Below are 18,877 nucleotides of genomic sequence, written 5' to 3'. Positions count from 1 at the left end.
ACTGTATACATATTGTGGAATTAAATTTTACGAAGAATTTTAGTTCACAAGAGTACAATAATCAATAATGTAGTCATAGACAGATGGGGTAATTAAACTATTCCTATAATTGTAATGATTTATTGTTACAATAAAGAATATGTTGTGTAATTTCAATTCTCAAAGATTGTTACTTCACATCCTCACACTAATGAACGTGTATACATGAAGTGTGTTTTTTATGAAATTTGATTTTCAAATACTTGTTCAATTATGTGTTAAATGAATAAATTAAGTGAAATAAACATGAGCCGCATAAATATTCGCTTCAAAGACCTTCTCTTCATAAAATATATATGTGAAGCCTCGAATTTCATGAAAGAAATATGAAGAGAATAAATATTCGCCTCTAACACATATTTTCGATGAAGCGAATACATATTCGCCTCAAATTATTGATAATGTAAAACCACCATCTCATCCATGAGAAGCGGGATGACTTGTCATGTCACTGCAATTACCCCGACATGTACATACCAGTTTCAACATAAAGATCAATTTCATCAGACAAATATGAGGAGAATACATATTCGACCGAGATACATGGTGAGGTTCAAGCGAACACATATTCGCCTCAGTATTATGTTTCATTTTCTCAATTTGCATCTAAAAGCATACTTAACATTAGTTGACTTGGGGCGAATAAATATTCGATTGATTTAGGTGTATGTAATTTATTAGAAATGAATTAGTGTGGTCATTCATTTGGTATTTCATAAAACTTCGCATGCATACATTCGACCTTATTCTTTGTTTCAAATCCAACGTACATACAATACTATATGCATATCAGATTTCACATGAAACTGGAATTCGATAGTTGAGATGACAAAAGAACAGTGAACGGAGTATCGGCGTCCATGCTGAAACTTTCGTCCCATTGTTGAGGAGTTGAGAACTGAGGAGTTGTCGTTGGCATTGCACTTGATGGCTGGAAAGGAATATCAAATTTATTTAAAAGTATGTTATTATATGAATATTAATAACACAATTATTAGTAAAGAAGGGTAAGTCAGCAATTTCATACCGGAATATGTGATTCACTAGTTATTCTTGTTGATTTTCGTTTTCTTGAGTTCTTCTCCAGTCCACCTTTCCTTCTCTTACCCGACTTTGTTGGCTTCTTAGTTTTCATTCCTTTTGCTTGAACAGGGGCACCCTCGGCAGAACGTGATAAACCGGTTGGTGGAGTTTGCATATTTATACTCTCCTGCAATTTTTTATCCACAAACGTGCACTGGCTCAGCATGATTTCTTTGACATGATTGTAAGTGTCATCTCTTTCGGCTGCCTTGTTAAATAAATGCATGGACAACCCACACAAATCTCTGTATCTTATGTTATGAAGCTCACTCGGATCAACATTAGTACTGTCCACGATTGGATCAGTTCCAAATATTCCATCCTTGGCTGTTCTTGTCCACCTCTTCAATATCAACGCCGGAGGAATCTTCAACACGTCAATCGTTGTGAAAATCTTTAGGATGTGAGCACACAAAATCCCTCCAAATTCAAATTTACAGCAGGTACACTCGATATTCTTATCGTCATTCTTATGAACTGTAACTGTATGAGAGCATCTCCTAGTGTGGGGTGTTACCTTGTATTTTCTGTGTGTGTCGACATCCTCTAACATTTCTACACCACAATCATGTGACATAAACCATTGTTGTTCAAAGCACTTAAAGACCTCTGGGGTGTAAACTTTGCAGGCATCCTTTAAGATCAAAACTGGATAGTTAAGACTTGGTTGGCTGGTAATTGATTTGAAATCAGCCTTCAACACATCATATCTTCTTTCATCGAGTAGTCTTTCAAAGTGTTTGAAAAATTCTAAAAACTTGTGTTTGTAGGAGCAGTACCTTTTCAACATACTGTTCATACTCTCACTTCTCTGTGTTGTCGTCATATCAGCACAAAACATTTGTCGTCCATACACTAATGCCCACTTTCGCCTGATGCTAAACATGCGTTTCAACCAATCGTTGTTTTCAAGCCCGTAGTTTGTCAACATTTGATTCCAAGCTTCAACAAACTCCATCTCTTCTTCAAAATCATATATACACGAAGAAAAATCCTTAGAAAAATCTCTGAAATTATGGAACACCGAGCTAAGATGTATGGCTGCATTTTGAAATATGTGCCAAATACAGAGACGATGATTTGTTTCGGGCCATTGAGACGCCAAGGCCTTAGCCATGGCCGCGTCTTGATCTGTAAGAATGGTTTTTGGTTTTTTCCCATGCATAGCTTTGGTGAAAGTCTCAAACAACCAATCAAAAGTCATCGCAGTTTCATCGTATAATAGAGCTGCTCCAAAAAGAATTGATTGTTTGTGATGATTGACACCTACAAAAAGCGCAACCGGACGACCTTCATTATTCTTCTTGTATGTGGTGTCAAAACTGACCACGTCTCCGAAGTATGAATAATCGGACCGCATGTTGGAATCACACCAAAAAATATTCGTTATCAAATCGTCCGCATCAAGTTGAAAAGCATTATAAAAACCAGGATCATTGGATTGTTTGTTCTGCAAATACTCTAATACACCCCCTGTTTCCCCAAAATTACACTCTCTGGTTCTTTTCGTGCGCAGGTAATTTTTGTAATCCTCAGGAAGGAAACCTAGATTCTCCCTTCCACCGATTTGTTTAGACATTAGAGCATGTGATGACTTAGGAGGAATTCCCACGTTAGTGGCCATCTCGATATGTAAGCCTGCAACTGCAGAAATATTCCTATGGCATCTATACAGGTGAGTTTTCTTTGGACTTGCAAGAGGATGACTATGATCACTAATAAAATTTACCACTTGGAACTTTCCATTGTCTGCACGCTTTATCCTCAATTTCGCTTCACAACAGAACCGAGTCACAGAACGTCTACGTTTCACATAGACATCACGTTTGTCCTTTCCCCGTTCACCCTGTGCACTACAACAAAAAACTCTATCCAGTATTTTACCCTCCTTGTCTACATGTTTTGAACTGCGCCTTATACCAAATCCTATTAGTTTAGCGTATGCTAAGTAGAATACGTAGCCTTCTTCTTCACTCTCAAATTCTCTACCTAAAAGTGGAATTAAGTTGGATTCGATGTCCTCCAAAGGTTGGCCGTTTCCATCGAAATTCAATTGACGACGACAAGTAGCAGATTCGCTGTTCAGTTTGAACAAGTGGAAAATAAAGGTTTGTAGATTATTGGAAAATGAAAACAATATAAGCGAAGAAAGCTTCACTTCAACAGTATGAAGAGTGTAATATTAGGCGAATACAGTTTCGCTTCATAAGAAATTATCTCATAATATAGTAGTGAAGAGATCTTCGCTTACATGTGCACTACAAAAAATGGAGAAGTTAAACAATGTTACCTTAAATCAATAATATCATTCTCGTCCATATCATTCTCGCTGATACGTATTCCTTCCTGATAATCAAAAAGAACAGAACATTTCATGTCGAGTATTAAAAAACATAGAAACTGGTTGGGAAGAAAAGTAAAGGAGGTATAGATGACATTCAAAAACATACCATTTTATAATTTAGGAAGATGGATTGATATTATAATGAAGTCTCCGGCGAAGGAGAGGTCGATGGTAGACAATGTAGTATAACTCCGGCGAAGAAATGGTCGTACGGTAGAGAGAGAGAAGAGTACAAAGTTGTCTAGCTTAGCAGCATGGCTTGCTGCATGCAGCATTTAATGAAAAGGTGGCAGGTGTTAGGTGGCGGTGAGGTGACTTGTTAAAAAAATTATTTCATTTTAATAATTAAATGACAAAAATTATTATGAAATTAAATTAATAAATCAATCAATCAATCAGTAAGCGAAGATTTCTTCACATTATTATGTTGACAATTGTTTTACAAATATTATTTTGAGAGTAGTTTTAAAAAATATTAATTATTTATCAAATTTATACTTCAAGTTATACAGTATTTCTTAATGTTTCAAGATTTAGTTAAACATAAGGCTGATGTTTAAAAAAAAAAACAATTCGAAGAACAAAAAACATAATTCTGAAATCAAATATGACATTGAATTTTCCAGAATGCAAAATCTTCAAATATTAAGTAACAAATTAAACCAACACATGTCTATTACAAAAACAAAGGCTGCAAATCACAAGCAGCAATGGATTCTAGCAAGCTTGTGTGAGGAACACCAAACACATCCAAATATGTCTTCAGAGGATTCTCCGCCTCAAATACCCAAACAAGTTCATTAACATCGTGCCGAGACTTGTCGTATACAACTATAGTTTTGTCGTCCTCGGGCTCGACAAATGGATTCTCCATTTCTTTAGTTTTACCTCCTCCAGCAATTACAAATCCCATAAGATCAAGTTTGTAAGCCGGGATGAATTCCCCTGCAAATATGAAGGTGTAACTGTCGAAGAGTTTGGGCAGCTGAAAGAAAATACAATGGGTTATTAGTAATCATGGACAATTGAATATCATATGGAGGAGTAGGAATAAGACAAAACTTACATTGTTCAAATAACGCATTCTGCCAGCTCTTGGACCGCCCACAGTCCCATGATTATCTCGCTGCACCTCGTATGGTTCCTCGTCGACGTAACAGTTAAATCTGATTGATGATTTTATCCCTGTATAAAAGCAATAGCGGTTTTTAGTTTCATATATGTGAAAATGAATATTGAGTTAACAGTAAAGGGTTAAGAATAACAGAGTCTCACAATCAATGGTAAGGACCCAACTCCCGTTCAATATGCCCTTCAATACTTTGATGGTGCGACCGCATCCACCATTAGAATCGGTGGATGCTATGACGTGGGTAACATCGTCTCGCCACCTCATTGACACCGTGGCACCACATGTGTTAGCATATTGTTGCATCAATTGCTGTTTAAGAACAATCATAAATATTTCAGTTAAACAGCATGAAAACGTAAACAATATGGAAAAAAAAGGGAGAAATGTAACGAAGCGTACTATCTCTTCACTTGTTAATTGATTTGGGCATAAAATCCAGTCTTTGCCAAAGTTTTGGACGGATGCGGAGGCAGTGGCCTGCACGTGGATGAAAAAAACACGGTCTTTTTGAGTATGTACTAGGGTTTCAGGGAAATAATATCACAAAACACAACACTAGGTAAGTTTTCATGAATAACATTGATTTACAGTCAAGGTGACATTTGGAGAGTAGGGTTTCCTAAAGAATAAAGAGACAACAACATCACATAACAGAATCTAGTGTAGTAGTTCCATAATCCTAAATAATGAAAGTTACTAGTCAGGAATACGTACCATTGTGGAGTCGTGAAGATGTGGATTCAGGTTCGGTCGACGGGGAGCCGGTTACGAATCGCCGTGAAAAGGAGGCAGGAAGAGAGAGAGATGAATCGGGCGGAAATGATAATAAAATAATCATATTAGGGGGTATATATATTCATGTAACCGGGGCGAACATGTCTTCTTTCGAAAAGCGACTATTCATTCCATGTAACATGACACCGGGACCAAGGGCGAATAAGTGTTCTCTCGAGAAGCGACTATTCAATCCATTTTACATGGAACATGGTCTAGGCGAACAAATGTTCTTTTCCAGAGAAAAAATTTAAATAAATAAAAAAAAGTAATGAATTAATTGAAGCAAATATATCTTCGCTCATGAAGGACTCCAGCCAAAAAAAAGGAAATAAAAAAAAAAATTGGAAAAAAACTCTAGCCGGTAATGGAAGCGAAGATTTGTTCGGTCGCTGCATGTCATTTTGGTGTTCACATAAACGGGTAAGTGTCTTTACATGGTAGGCAAGCGGTCTTTACATGGGTGCCTAGAGGGGTTTTACATGAGGTTTTTATTAGAATGAATTGAGGCAAATATATCTTCGCTCCAGAGAGTCTCGAGGAAAAAAAAAAGGAAATAAAAAAAAAAAAAAAATAATAGCCAAGGAATGGAAGCGAAGATTTGTTCGGTCGCTGCATGTCATCTTCAATTAATTGAATTAATATTTAATAAACGAAAATATAAAATCCATGGCATTTTGGTCTTCACATAAACGGGTAAGTGTCTTTACATGGTAGGCAAGCGGTCTTTACATGGGTGCCTAGGGGGGTTTTACATGAGGTTTTTATTAGAATGGATTGAGGCAAATATATCTTCGCTCCAGAGAGTCTCGAGGCAAAAAAAATGAAAAAATAAAAAAAAATATAGCCAAGGAATGGAAGCGAAGATTTGTTCGGTCGCTGCATGTCATCTTCAATTAATTGAATTAATATTTAATAAACGAAAATATAAAATCCATGGCATTTTGGTCTTCACATAAACGGGTAAGTGTCTTTACATGGTAGGCAAGCGGTCTTTACATGGGTGCCTAGGGGGGTTTTACATGAGGTTTTTATTAGAATGGATTGAGGCAAATATATCTTCGCTCCAGTGAGTCTCGAGGCAAAAAAAATGAAAAAAAAAAAAAAATAAAAAAAAATAGAGCCAAGGAATGGAAGCGAAGATTTGTTCGGTCGCTGCATGTCATCTTCAATTAATTGAATTAGTATTTAATAAACGGAAATATAAAATCCATGTCATTTTGGTGTTCACATAAACGGGTAAGTGTCTTTACATGGTAGGCAAGCGGTCTTTACAAGGGTGCCTAGGGGGGTTTTACATGAGGTTTCTATTAGAATGGATTGAGGCAAATATATCTTCGCTCCGGAGAGTCTCGAGGCAAAAAATATGAAATAAAAAAAAAATTAAAAAAAAAATATAGCCAAGGAATGGAAGCGAAGAATTGTTCGGTTGCTGCATGTCATGTCATCTTCAATTAATTGAATTCATATTTAATAAACGAAAATATAAAATCCATGACATTTTGGTCTTCACATAAACGGGTAAGTGTCTTTACATGGTAGGCAAGCGGTCTTCACATGGGTGGGTAGGGGGGTTTTACATGAGGTTTCTATTAAAATTAATTGAGGCAAATATATCTTCGCTCCAGAGAGTCTCGAGGAAAAAATAATTAAATAAAAAGAAAAATATAAAATCCTAGAAAATAAAAGATTGAATTACTTGAAGCGAATATTATATCGCTGCCTGTGTTATTTAATAAATTAAATTAATATTTAAAAACGTAAATATAATATGACTGTCAATTCGGTCTTTACATGGACGTGTTAGTGTATTTTCATGAACGGCAGGCGTTCTTCTCATGGGTGGGTACGCGGGGTTTACATGAGGGTCATGGCAACGGGCGTGTAGATCAGAGCGAAGATATCTTATCTGTTTATCATCTTAATATTATATTATTTCCTGGCGTTAACGGGCGCTTCCGTTAACGGCGTCTTGTGTCAACCCGGGCCTAAACCCGGATTCCGGATTCCCCCTCCCTCCGTCTCCTGCCCAGTTCGATTTATTATTAAATTAATAATGCTGCAATCTGATTGGTCCGCCACAGGGGAACACGGCAATCGGTAGCAGAAGATCTGAACTGCTACTCTTTCTATCTCTTTTGTCTCCATCACTTCATTTTCTGTACTTTTATAATTTATTTCAGAAACTATTTTTTAATTAGGTTAGGATGTGAATAAATCACAAGTAGAAGTACATTGGCTTAATTTATAAACAATTTTGATATGAGATTATATTTGAAATCAGAACTTGAATCTGTCATAGATTTCAAATTTTATTGACAAATTTTCAAATAAATACATGTACTAATACCCAAGTGTTTTCATATATTCTCTATACACATAAGATGAATAGATAGTCACACGATGTGCTTGTTAGGTAAACAGTATATTGAATGTGTCGACATATTAATTAAAGTTACTCAATATGTCACTTTCTTTGCCAAATTGATATGGTATCAAATAGACTATTGCAATCTTAACCCACTTAGAAGTGCCCTAAGAACCTTTTCCTCTATTATTTGAGAGAAGAAGAAGGGAAATGGCATCAATGGATATATATGTCCATGAAGAAGACTAATGGTATGGGCAAAATTGGCCCTTCCATGAGACACAACACACCAAAGGAAGCCATTAATAACAGTTGATGGATAAGCAAAGCAAATGGACCACATTTTTGTACTTTGTTTGCCTTCTATAGTGTTATTGATCCCATTTGGATATTCCTATTCCACTTTGATTCAGCCTATTTTGCACCAAAGTAGAAATTTCAGGGTTACTTTTCCATATTTTATATCATGTTTGAATGTGACCAAACAGAACCTTATTAGCTTAAAAAAACTGACCCTTGATTTATTATATGTATTTTTCTTTTATAAAATTGATGAAGTATTATTTTTTATTTTTTTATTTCCTACATGCTCTAGAGCTAGGAATCAGGTGTAATTGGAACATTTGAAATCGATCATATTTCAAATCTTTAGGAAACCAATCAAGAACAATGGACTATTTTTTAGTCTCAATCCCTTTTTCAAAAGGAGTAGAGACTAGAGAGTTATTTCGCGAAGATTATAGGGAAACATGATTTAGGACCTTCTAAAAAATGTGTTTGATCTCGATTAATTCATGTTATAACTATCCACAAGTTATGGGAATCGTATATTAACTAGGGGCAAAATCGTAACATTTGAAACTAAATGGTTCCTATCTATTCGAATTTATATTTGACTTCATTTGAAAGGAGAAGCCCTAAAATTTAAGAGAACAAGGTAAGACCATTCTCTAAACTATTCTATTTTTATTTTATTTTAAAAGATAAAACTTGTTTTAAATTCAATTAAAACAATCAAACATCAACTAGCAAAACACTAGATGCAATAAAAGAATACAAGATGGAAGTGTAACAATTATGAGAAAACAAGTATAATATGTATCATTATAACTTCTTTTATTTTATAGAAATGAGGAAGTCGTTTATTTTGAAAAATGATAGAAAACAAGAATTATACGACAAGAAAATTGACATAAAAATAACCCATTTTCATGTCAATTTTATATTGAGTGAATTAAAAATTTAATAACAAATTTTCAATATAACAAAAGAATTACATCATCAGTCAACTTTCTTGTCATATTATTCGTGATCCCTATCGTTATGTTTTATGTTTTTTTTTCATTTAAGAACAAATTAAGCATGATACAGGGAAGTCATTATTATATTTCATAGCTTAAAGTAATTGTGACCTTCAATCATCAGGTTATCCTTTCTATCATCGTAATCAAATATATCATGATTCTCATTGGTGGATACTAGATAATCTAGATTATGTAATCACCTATCAATATCATTATGTAATTAATCACCCTATTTCAAAATCCTACATAATTTCTAATGTTTTTATAATAAATTCAATTATCCAAAAAAAAAAGAATTACTATGCAACGATCTTACTTAAAAAGATAAAATCGTCAAGACCGAGACTCAAAAATACTTATTTCGAATATACAAAATTATCGAGAAAACAAATGTGCCCTTAAAACAAGCATACCCATGACTGCACTCAATTAATCTTATATATTTATTTTGTCTTTTCCATATGTATATTTATTTTTAATATTGAGTAACATCCATATATACATTCAATGTATATCTAAAAAACCCAAAAGAATAATAAATATAATAAGACCTAGCTGCAGTGGGAGTTCTAATGATAGACAAAATCTATGATTGACAGATAAATTCATGCACAATATTCTATTGAATAAAATTAGATATAGAAGATAGACAAGATTTTGTCTTTGGACTTATACTAACATTTCAATATTTAATAATGTGTAACAATTGTATAAAATAATCTGAAGTCAATAAACAAAGGGATACTTTCAAATCAGCCTAATTGTTTATTACATAAGATCTATGGTGTTAGACTACCCACGTAGTGCTGTCCATTGCTTCTTATTATTCTTTTGTTTTTTCTTAGTTAAGGTGTTAAAAGACAAATTTATGCATAACACGATAATAATCTATCATCATAATTTTCTATCCTTTCCTCCAGAATGTTTTTAGTTCTCTTCTCGATCGATGATTGTCGTATTGCTCCCTCCATTATCATCGCTTTGATATTTTTGTTGTCGTGTCAATCATACACGGGGAAATCAATACATACGAGGTTGTAATTGTTCTTGGTGGTCAATAAGGAGTATCTTCGCGCGTTGAACCATGATGTTACTTGTAAGAGGGATATATATATATATATATATATAAGTTTTATGTGATGCTCTATTATCATTTTTTCGATAAATTTGTTTTGACTCATATATTCTGTTTCGAAGTTAGAATGTTTTTGGGTAGGTGGTAGCGATGTACATATTCTAATTGACTATAAATGCATGACTAATGATCTTATCTCAATAATCTATGTCATACTGTGTATTTTCCACCTTTCACCATTTACATAGGAAAAAAAAAGATAAAAAATAGAGCAAATAATTATTGTACTTTAGCTCTCAATTTTCTTCTTCTTGTGTCCATTCCTTTACCTTGCTTGATATTTATTTTTATGAAGAGAAATGATAATGACATTATTAATAGACATCACACCTTTTTTATTTTATTTTTATTAAATTATGATTATTAAGTTGTAACAAATATCCTAAATAATACAGATTGAATATTAAAACAATTTATAACAAAATATGATACAAACATTTTTTTGAAGAAATCTAGACAACTTTTCTCTATATAAACTTATAGCATTAGATTACATATTATTTTGTTGGGATAACTTTTGGGAATAAAAAATTGTATCCAAGATTTCGTTCTTTGAAAAGAGCGCTATTCACGGTGAAATTACGGATGATATGTACATGAAAAAATGTTGTTATAATAAATCGGTGTCGTGTGTGTCACGAGAAAATTGAATCGATAACTCACTTATTTTTACATTGTCGAATGGTGATTATTATTTGGAGTTTTTCTGAAGTATTGATGTGATTCACAAGGTGACGTCCGAATATTTGTGTAGTTGCTGAGAAGTTTAAATTTATGTCGCTGATATGATAGACCTACATATTTGGGTTATCATTCCAATTATTCTTTGGTGTATTATCTGGTTAGAAAGAAATCGTCGAACTTTCAATAATCTTAGTTGTTCGATGCGTATCATTCATAATGTTATTATTATGACGCTTTATTAGATTCGTTTTGGAAAATCGGTGGAGTCGGTTGAGAGTTAATCGTTTTTCTCGAGAACCTACAATCTCAATAGTCTATTGAGTAACATGTTTTTTATGTCATCATTTATCGTTGTGATTAAACGATTCTTATAATCTTTAAAATAAATGACTATTTAAAAACAAATTAACCTCTAGGGGTAATGTTGGTAAGAGGATTTTGAGTGGTGGATAAATACACTATATATTTATTTATTTTAATACCATAAATATTCCTTTAAATCATAAAGAACTCTTCAAACCTTCAACATAGTAGAACACTCATATCATATAAACTCTGTATTTTATTCGGGTTTATTGACAAGATGATTATCATCATAGGCACATAGCCCATTTTAAATTAATAATATTAATGGAAATTGAACTTGTTAACTCTGATTTCTTATTTAACAAAATTTGTCGTATAAGAAAATTGTATTGAATATATATTAGTTAGATAAGTAAATTATGTTTATTAATATAAACATTATAATAAATTTATAAGAAATTAATATAATAATACAATATTAATGTTATCATAATTTCCAATAAATTTATATATATATTATCTTATATTATAAGATCCCTCTTCAAATTTAAGATAAAAATTATGACTTGAACCACTTGAGATTAAAAATGAGGTCGTAAAATATTTATGTATATATACTCGTGAGTTTTGAAATTCATCAAATGATGTGATGGAAGTGTATTGATTGATAAACCAACGAAAAATGTAGAAATTAGAATCACATGGGCATTGAATGCTAATGTTGAAACAACAACCGAAAATAAATTTCAAAGTTACTCGTGAGTCTCGAGATTTATCCAACGACGGGATGACAATGTGTTGTCTTAAAAGAAAACCAGCAAGAATGTAAAAACTCATTGGCATAAAATATTAGGGGTAAAGCAACAACTAAAATCACTTTGATGTTACTTGTGAGTGTTGAGATCCATCCAATCCAACGAGGAATAGCAGTGTGTTGACTAAATAACTAGTAATATTATATAATATGATTGGATTAACACAAAAAAAAATATGGACATTGATGGCTGGGATAAAACAAAAAAAAACTCAAAGGATATGATAGCCAAAATAAATAAAACATCAATAAAATCCTTAACACGTTTTTTACACATTAAACACGTTTATCACTTTTTTCACACATTAAACACGTTTATCACGTTTTTCACACATTAAACACGTTTTTCACACGTTTATGGTGTGTTTGGCAACCCTAGAATTGGAATTGGAATTGGACCCTCCAATTCCAATTCTTATATTTGGTAGACACTTTAATATTAAGAATTGGAATTGGAATTAGAATTAGAATTAGAATTTCAATGGAATTCAATATAGTATAATTTTATAGTTCTCAATTCCAATCTTTTTAGGTCGGAATTGTAATTCCAAATTTGACACGTTTAACACATTTTTCACATGTTTAACACGTTTTCACACATTAAACACATTTATCACATTTATGTCACGTTTAACATGTTTTTACGTTTTTGGTATATTTTACATGTTTTTTACATGTTGAACATGTTTTTGACACGTTTAATAAATTTTTCACATTTTTGACATGTTTAACACATTTTCTCGTTTTTGACATATTTAACACATTTTTCACACGTTTATATCACGTTTAACACGTTTTCACACGTTTAATATGTTTTCACGTTTTTGGTACTTTGAACATGTTTTTTACATGTTGAACAAATTTTTGGCACGTTTTCACGTTTTTGACACATTTAACACGTTTAACACGTTTTGACATGTTTAACACGTTTTTCACACATTAACCATGTTTATCATGTTTATGTCACGTTTAACACGTTTAACATATTTTTCACACGTTTAACATGTTTTCACGTTTTGACACGTTTAACATATTTTTTACATGTTGAACACGTTTTTGGCACATTTAACATGTTTTTGACACGTTTAACATGTTTTTCGCGTTTTTAAGATGCTTAACACGTTTAACATATTTTTGATATTAAGATAATATATTGAAGTGGAAGATGGGGAGTTTAAATCGGATAATAAAATAGAATTAAATTAAATTTATATAATTTGAGTAATTATTTTTATTATATTCTATTTTATTAACCTAGGAATTGAGATTGAATTACAATTCTATAATTTTCCCAAATATAGGAATTGGGATTGAATTACAATTCTATAATTTTCCAAACATAGGAATTCTCATGAAATTAGAATTGAGATTCCAATGTCAATTCCAATTCCACTTATCCAAATATACCCTAAAAGAAAAAATATTACTAAAATATATATTTAATTATAATTATATATATATATATAATATATTATAAAATTAATATTTTAATAAGTTAAAGAGGGAAAATGGGATATATTAAGAAAATGAACTTAGAAGTGGGTAGAACATAAAGGATTCGAGATTTAACTGTAATTTTTTAGAATATAGAAAAACTTATATTAAAATAAGAAACAACTTACTTTGATATATCAAAAGAAGAAGAAAAGAGCACATTTGTTAATCTAGTCTAGAATTAAAAAAAATTCTTAAACAAATGAGGCTTAAGGTACTTCATTAATCAACATGCTATTTGAATTTTATCTTTGTAAAAATGGTTAATGTATTATGGAAAATGAGATACATCTAAACATAATGAAATTAACCCTGTCATACAAAAATTGAAAAACTAAAATCCATGAAAACCAAAAGATTAACGAGTACAAATGTGCTAAAAGAAGATCGTCTAACTTTCCAACCGACTAGATAAATTTTTCAAAACGAATTTTAGAAAACGTTGTAATAACAACACTATAGATGATATGAACACTTTTTTTTTTTTTTTTTTTTTTGAGAACGCTGGATTCCGCTACTCCTATGGAGTGCGACTAATCCCCGCGGGTTAAGTACATAGCCCGCAAACATACTTAACCAATTAACCAGGCGCAGAACTTGCCGCCTGACGGGCTCGAACTCAGGACCTCATGAACACTTTTATCTGAAAAGTAATATAGTTTACCAAAAAATAATGTTATTTGAAAGCTTTTATATATATTAATCAATAAATTTATGAAAATTCAATTTGAGAATATTTTGGTAAGTAAAAACAAAAGAAGGAAATTCTTGTACTTAAGTCCTGAATTATCTTCTTTTCTCTTAAGCCCATTCATTTTGCCTTGCTTGATATTTGTTTTTACCAAAAAAATAATGTTATTTGAAAGCTTCTATATATATTAATTAACATATTTATGAAATTTCAAATTGGAAAGAAAATTTTGGTAAGTGAAAACAAAAGAAGCAAATTCTTGTACTTAAATCCTCAATTATCTCTTTTCTCTTGAGCCCATTCATTTTGCCTTGCTTCATATTTATTTTTATGACTTAAGTCCTCAATTTTCTTCTTTTCTCTTGAGCCCATTTATTTTGCCTTGTTTGATATTTGTTTTTGTGACATAATGGTAATAACATTACTTTTTAATTTTATAAAGCTTATATAAGTATCATTAATCAGTTTTAACAAGTTATTCTAAAATAATGTATAGCAAACTAGGATAAACTATAATTCCCAAAAAAAATTAGGAGGGCCCTACCGGGTTCGAACCGGTGACCTCTTGATCTGCAGTCAAATGCTCTACCACTGAGCTAAGGACCCTTTGTGTTCTAAGTTTAATTAATTTTATTAATATTCTAAACAAATAGTTTGTTTTATTAATATAATAAAAAATTTGAGTATTTATTAAGAACAATACCTTATATCAACTCCATGGACACACAAATTTGTTTATAATCCAGATAAATAGGTTATTACATATCAAATAATTTTGTTTCAAAGTGAGAAAAATAAGATAAAAGGAACCTTATTCCTTTCATAATAATACATAATAATGTGAAGTATTTTATATAGTAATGGCCTAATGGGGAGGCAAAATGAGTTAAATAGGGAATATTTGTTGCTTTTGAACAAACTTTTCTAAATCCTTCAAGTTGGCTCGTCGTCAAAGGAGAATCTTCAATTCTATTCGACAATTCTCCTCAATTCGGTTCTTCCTTTTCCGTGCCTTGGTATTGCTAACACTTTTCTAAAAAGTAAAACCAAAAAGACATCGATATATTATTCGTTTCGTGGACACTACTTTTGTAACAGTTATTGATCAAAAGAAAGTCACAATCCATATTCTTACATTCAAGCCTATAAAAATGATCGTCGAAAGGAGTCGTGACATACAATAGCCATTAGCCAATGGACACAATTTATTACTCACGAAACATAACCGAGCTGATTCACTTAAATTCCCCATTGATATTCTCCATTGTAATCGTCAAACACGATAGGGTCATTCCCATAAGAACCCAAATAGCCAAATTGACTCATATTTGAAACAGCGAGTTCATTGGAGGAGAATTGATTGTAAGGCTGCCACTCGTTAACCTCATTTATCGAGTTCGCATACTCATAACGTTCGTTATCTCCTGTTACCACCCCTTCTCGCCCTTGTGAGTAAACCTGCATATGTACAATTCCAGCCTATTTAGTCACATTCTAAAAGGTGTTAACAAATAAATTTGACTATTTTCGCAAGAAATTGAAATACCTTGGAAGAATCGAGAATAAAATCGGGTGAAACCCAAAGGCTACTACTCGAAGATATTGTCCCAATTGAACACAATTCATTCTCAATCGTCGGCATTGTCAGGTAAGGAGACTCGACAGGGCTCGAGTAATGACTGCCACCTATAGACTGATTAATCGGTTGCACAACCGTCTCATCGAGTATAACCACACCCTTATTCGCCTTCTCATTGTTTTCGTTTCTCTTGATCACACGGCATAGAGCGAAAGCACCCTGAAAATTGGTTAAAACGGTTAACTTTCCTAAAACACAACATGAACTGAATTCAAATCCTAAAAAAAACAAGTTACCTTAAAAGACGGTTGTTGTCCTTGAGAAGGATCGATTTCTTCATCGCAGAGACGATATTCATGCATAACCCAATCAGTTCGATCGCCTAAAGGTGCGCGACCGCGGTAGAATACTAGTGTCTTTCGATATCCAATGATTACAGAGGATTGACGACAGAAAACTTTTCGATCTTTACCTGTGGCTTTCCAATATCCAGCTCTTGTTGCTCTATTAGTTCTTGATCCATTTGGATACTTCTTATCTCGTGGACAGAAGAAAAACCATTCCATATCACGTCTTGGAAGGAAAGATTTCTCTGAAACATTTCATCAAACAAGTTAGCTGCATTCATTTAAAGTTTATCAAAACAGAGATAACCAAGAATTAATTCATACCTGGCAATTCCCATGGATCAAATTTGTACAATTCAATCACAGGAATCACTTCAAGCTCAATCTCCAATCCATCGACTTTCCTTTTCAGATAGTAATTAACCAGTTCTTCATCAGTTGGGTGAAAACGAAACCCTGGTGGCAATGTTCCTCCACTCATTCTCTATTTCTTCAATCTATGAAAACAAGATCTAATATGATCCTAAATTGTAAGTATTGAAAATTTGGAAAATCCAAAAGTAAAAGCTTTTAACAACCCAGGATTTTTCTTCAACAATAGCAAAGAATTTCCACACGATACCTCCTTGGTACCAAAAGATCATCTTCCTCAAAGGAAAACTCAAGTATTTTTTTCTGACTATCAATTTCCACCACCAAATTTTCTTAAAAATTGATTCCAGATTAATGCAAACAAACAAAAGTTAATAGTGATTGAAGAAAGATATGATCTTGAAGGACACCCAGAAAATGAATTTGCCTTGACAGATCAAAAAACAACAATTTAAGTTGGTCCGTTAGTTCAGTTTAGGAAATTGGATTTAGGTTAAAATGGGTGAGAGTGGAAGAAGAGAAGTGAGAGAGAAGGGTTTTTATAGGGTTTGGAATTGGGATTATATATTAGAGAAAAAGAAATGGTGGGAACACACCGAAAGCCTTCAATGGAACCATATTTCTACAAAGTGACCTTATAAACCAGAACCCAGTTCACACCTACAAAAGAAAAAGAAAAAGAAAAAGAAAAAGATTACCCAAAGTTAAAAAAAAAAAAGGGATAATCAAACAGTTTCATTGGCAATTTTTCTTTTTTTTCTACTTAATCACCTCCAAACAAAACATAAAATTAATGAAAAATAAGGGGAAAAATAAAGATTTTCACGAAAGTCAACGAGCTCCCACTGATTCTATAAGTTTTTCGGAACGAATATCAGATTACGTAATGATGATGACATTAGTTCATTAATTTTTTAACCTAATAACTCGTTATGATCTATCCAGACTGATATATTGTGGTGGGATATATGATATAGGTAAATAACCGAATAAAATCAATAAACACTTCAATAAAATTTTGAAAAACACTTAAAATATTTGTTCAAACTTTTCTACAATATATCTTCATCTTTTACTTTATATTTAATAAGATTTTGATTATTAATTTGTTACTAAGTTTAATCGATTAAAATGAGTTGAAAACCATGTTACATTAAAATTTAAAAATTATTTAATGTATAGAATTGAAAATTTAAAAAGTTATTTAACCGGACATGAGCAGATTTAAGTCAGAGGCTAAGTGGGTTAAAGTTCATTCAGAATTTTATATTTGTATGCTTAAAAATGTAAGCGTAATTCATAATTTTTTAAATTTTATTAATTTAATTTAATGTTTATTTTTGTAACTCTAAAATATAAAAATAAAACTACGCATTAATCTACCATTTTCATTCATACATTTTTCAAAAATAAATTCAACTCAGCTAATTATTTTTAAGCCAATCACATTCTCAATTTCGAATCCGTTTGACTAAATTTGAATTAAAAAATTTCAAAAGCACTACATTACACTTTATTTCAACTTCCACTTCAATTATCATTTTATATTCACCTAACTTTTCATTTAAAATTACTAATCAACTAACAACTTTTCATTCATTAACACTAATACTATACACTGTCATATTTAATTATTAGGCACATTTTAAAATAAATTTAAATTTTACTTATTATTTAGTTCATATATATATATATATATATATATATATATATATATATATATATATATATATATATATATACTGAAACTTAATTTATTAATGTGACTTTTAACATTATGAAAAAATATATTTAAAATTTGAAGAACTTATCTACACATTTATCTTTCCAATTTTACCAACACATTACACACACCTTACACGTCATGGTGAGTAGGACAAAACCCTTTTTATTATTTTTATTTATTTTATTTTAATGAAAGTGATTGATTGGCATTCCATAAAAAGGGATTTGTCCTGAAAGTGTTGATTCAGCTTATTGTCACACCTTTTTTTTAAGTGCCCAAACGCGCCTTAAAGCTTTTTCTTTATTAATTTTTTTTAATCCATTTCACATTTAGTAAAGATAGGATGAGGTCATTCATCATAATCTTCATTAGTGCTTTGTTGACTTAATCATAATAATTAACAAATAAACCCATTTGTCACCTATAAGAATTAACCAAAGAATATAATTAGAATTTAATAAGTATGCCCAAAACAAAGCTTCTTGGGTTCGATTTCTCAAACCGGAGTTAACTTGTGGTGTCATTACTTAATCTAAATAGTTTTTCGACTTTACTAATCTTGGTTAACTTTTCCCAAAAGAAATAATAAAATTATTGAGGGGACTTGTGACAATATATGCTTTTACTTGAGATTAATAAGTTAATAAAAGAATTGTCTAGAAAAAAGTAAAAATAAAAATTAAAG

The 18,877-nt window shown here is 31.7% G+C and overlaps 1 protein-coding gene and 1 non-coding gene across 3 annotated transcripts; both read right to left on the bottom strand.

Annotated features, from left to right (window-relative positions):
* Positions 1-14,702: 14,702 nt before the first annotated feature.
* On the bottom strand, positions 14,703-14,774 carry TRNAC-GCA. Its single transcript has one exon. It is a non-coding gene; the product is annotated as a tRNA-Cys (tRNA).
* Positions 14,775-15,002: 228 nt separating this feature from the next.
* LOC124942059 (NAC domain-containing protein 71-like) lies at positions 15,003-17,100 on the bottom strand. 2 transcript variants are annotated; one of them, XR_007099655.1, is made up of 5 exons: positions 16,419-17,100; positions 16,044-16,339; positions 15,715-15,966; positions 15,304-15,626; positions 15,005-15,201 (listed from the first exon to the last, which is right to left on the bottom strand). XR_007099655.1 is itself a non-coding variant. In XM_047482469.1 (4 exons), exons 1-4 carry the CDS (start codon positions 16,573-16,575, stop codon positions 15,408-15,410), a joined length of 924 nt encoding a protein of 307 aa, XP_047338425.1. In that variant the 5' UTR covers positions 16,576-17,100; the 3' UTR covers positions 15,003-15,407. The 2 variants fall into 2 exon arrangements, 1 of the variants encoding a protein (XP_047338425.1); XM_047482469.1 differs by having other exon boundaries at positions 15,003-15,626.
* Between the last annotated feature and the right edge of the window lie 1,777 nt (positions 17,101-18,877).

This window comes from Impatiens glandulifera, chromosome 6 (genome assembly GCF_907164915.1).
Source record: "Impatiens glandulifera chromosome 6, dImpGla2.1, whole genome shotgun sequence".
Lineage (NCBI taxonomy): Eukaryota > Viridiplantae > Streptophyta > Magnoliopsida > Ericales > Balsaminaceae > Impatiens > Impatiens glandulifera.
The sequence above is the reverse complement of the archived record's forward strand: the minus strand, read 5'-3'. Positions and strand labels throughout refer to the sequence as shown.

What these genes read in the sequence shown, in the direction of transcription:
- LOC124942059 (XM_047482469.1), bottom strand. Translation starts at nt 16,575, where the DNA reads ATGAGTGGAGGAACATTGCCACCAGGGTTTCGTTTTCACCCAACTGAT. An exon ending in GACAACAACCGTCTTTTAAG is followed by an intron (nt 15,967 to 16,043) that starts GTAACTTGTTTT and finishes ACCAATTTTCAG; the next exon opens with GGTGCTTTCGCTCTATGCCG. An exon ending in TTATTCTCGATTCTTCCAAG is followed by an intron (nt 15,627 to 15,714) that starts GTATTTCAATTT and finishes GTACATATGCAG; the next exon opens with GTTTACTCACAAGGGCGAGA.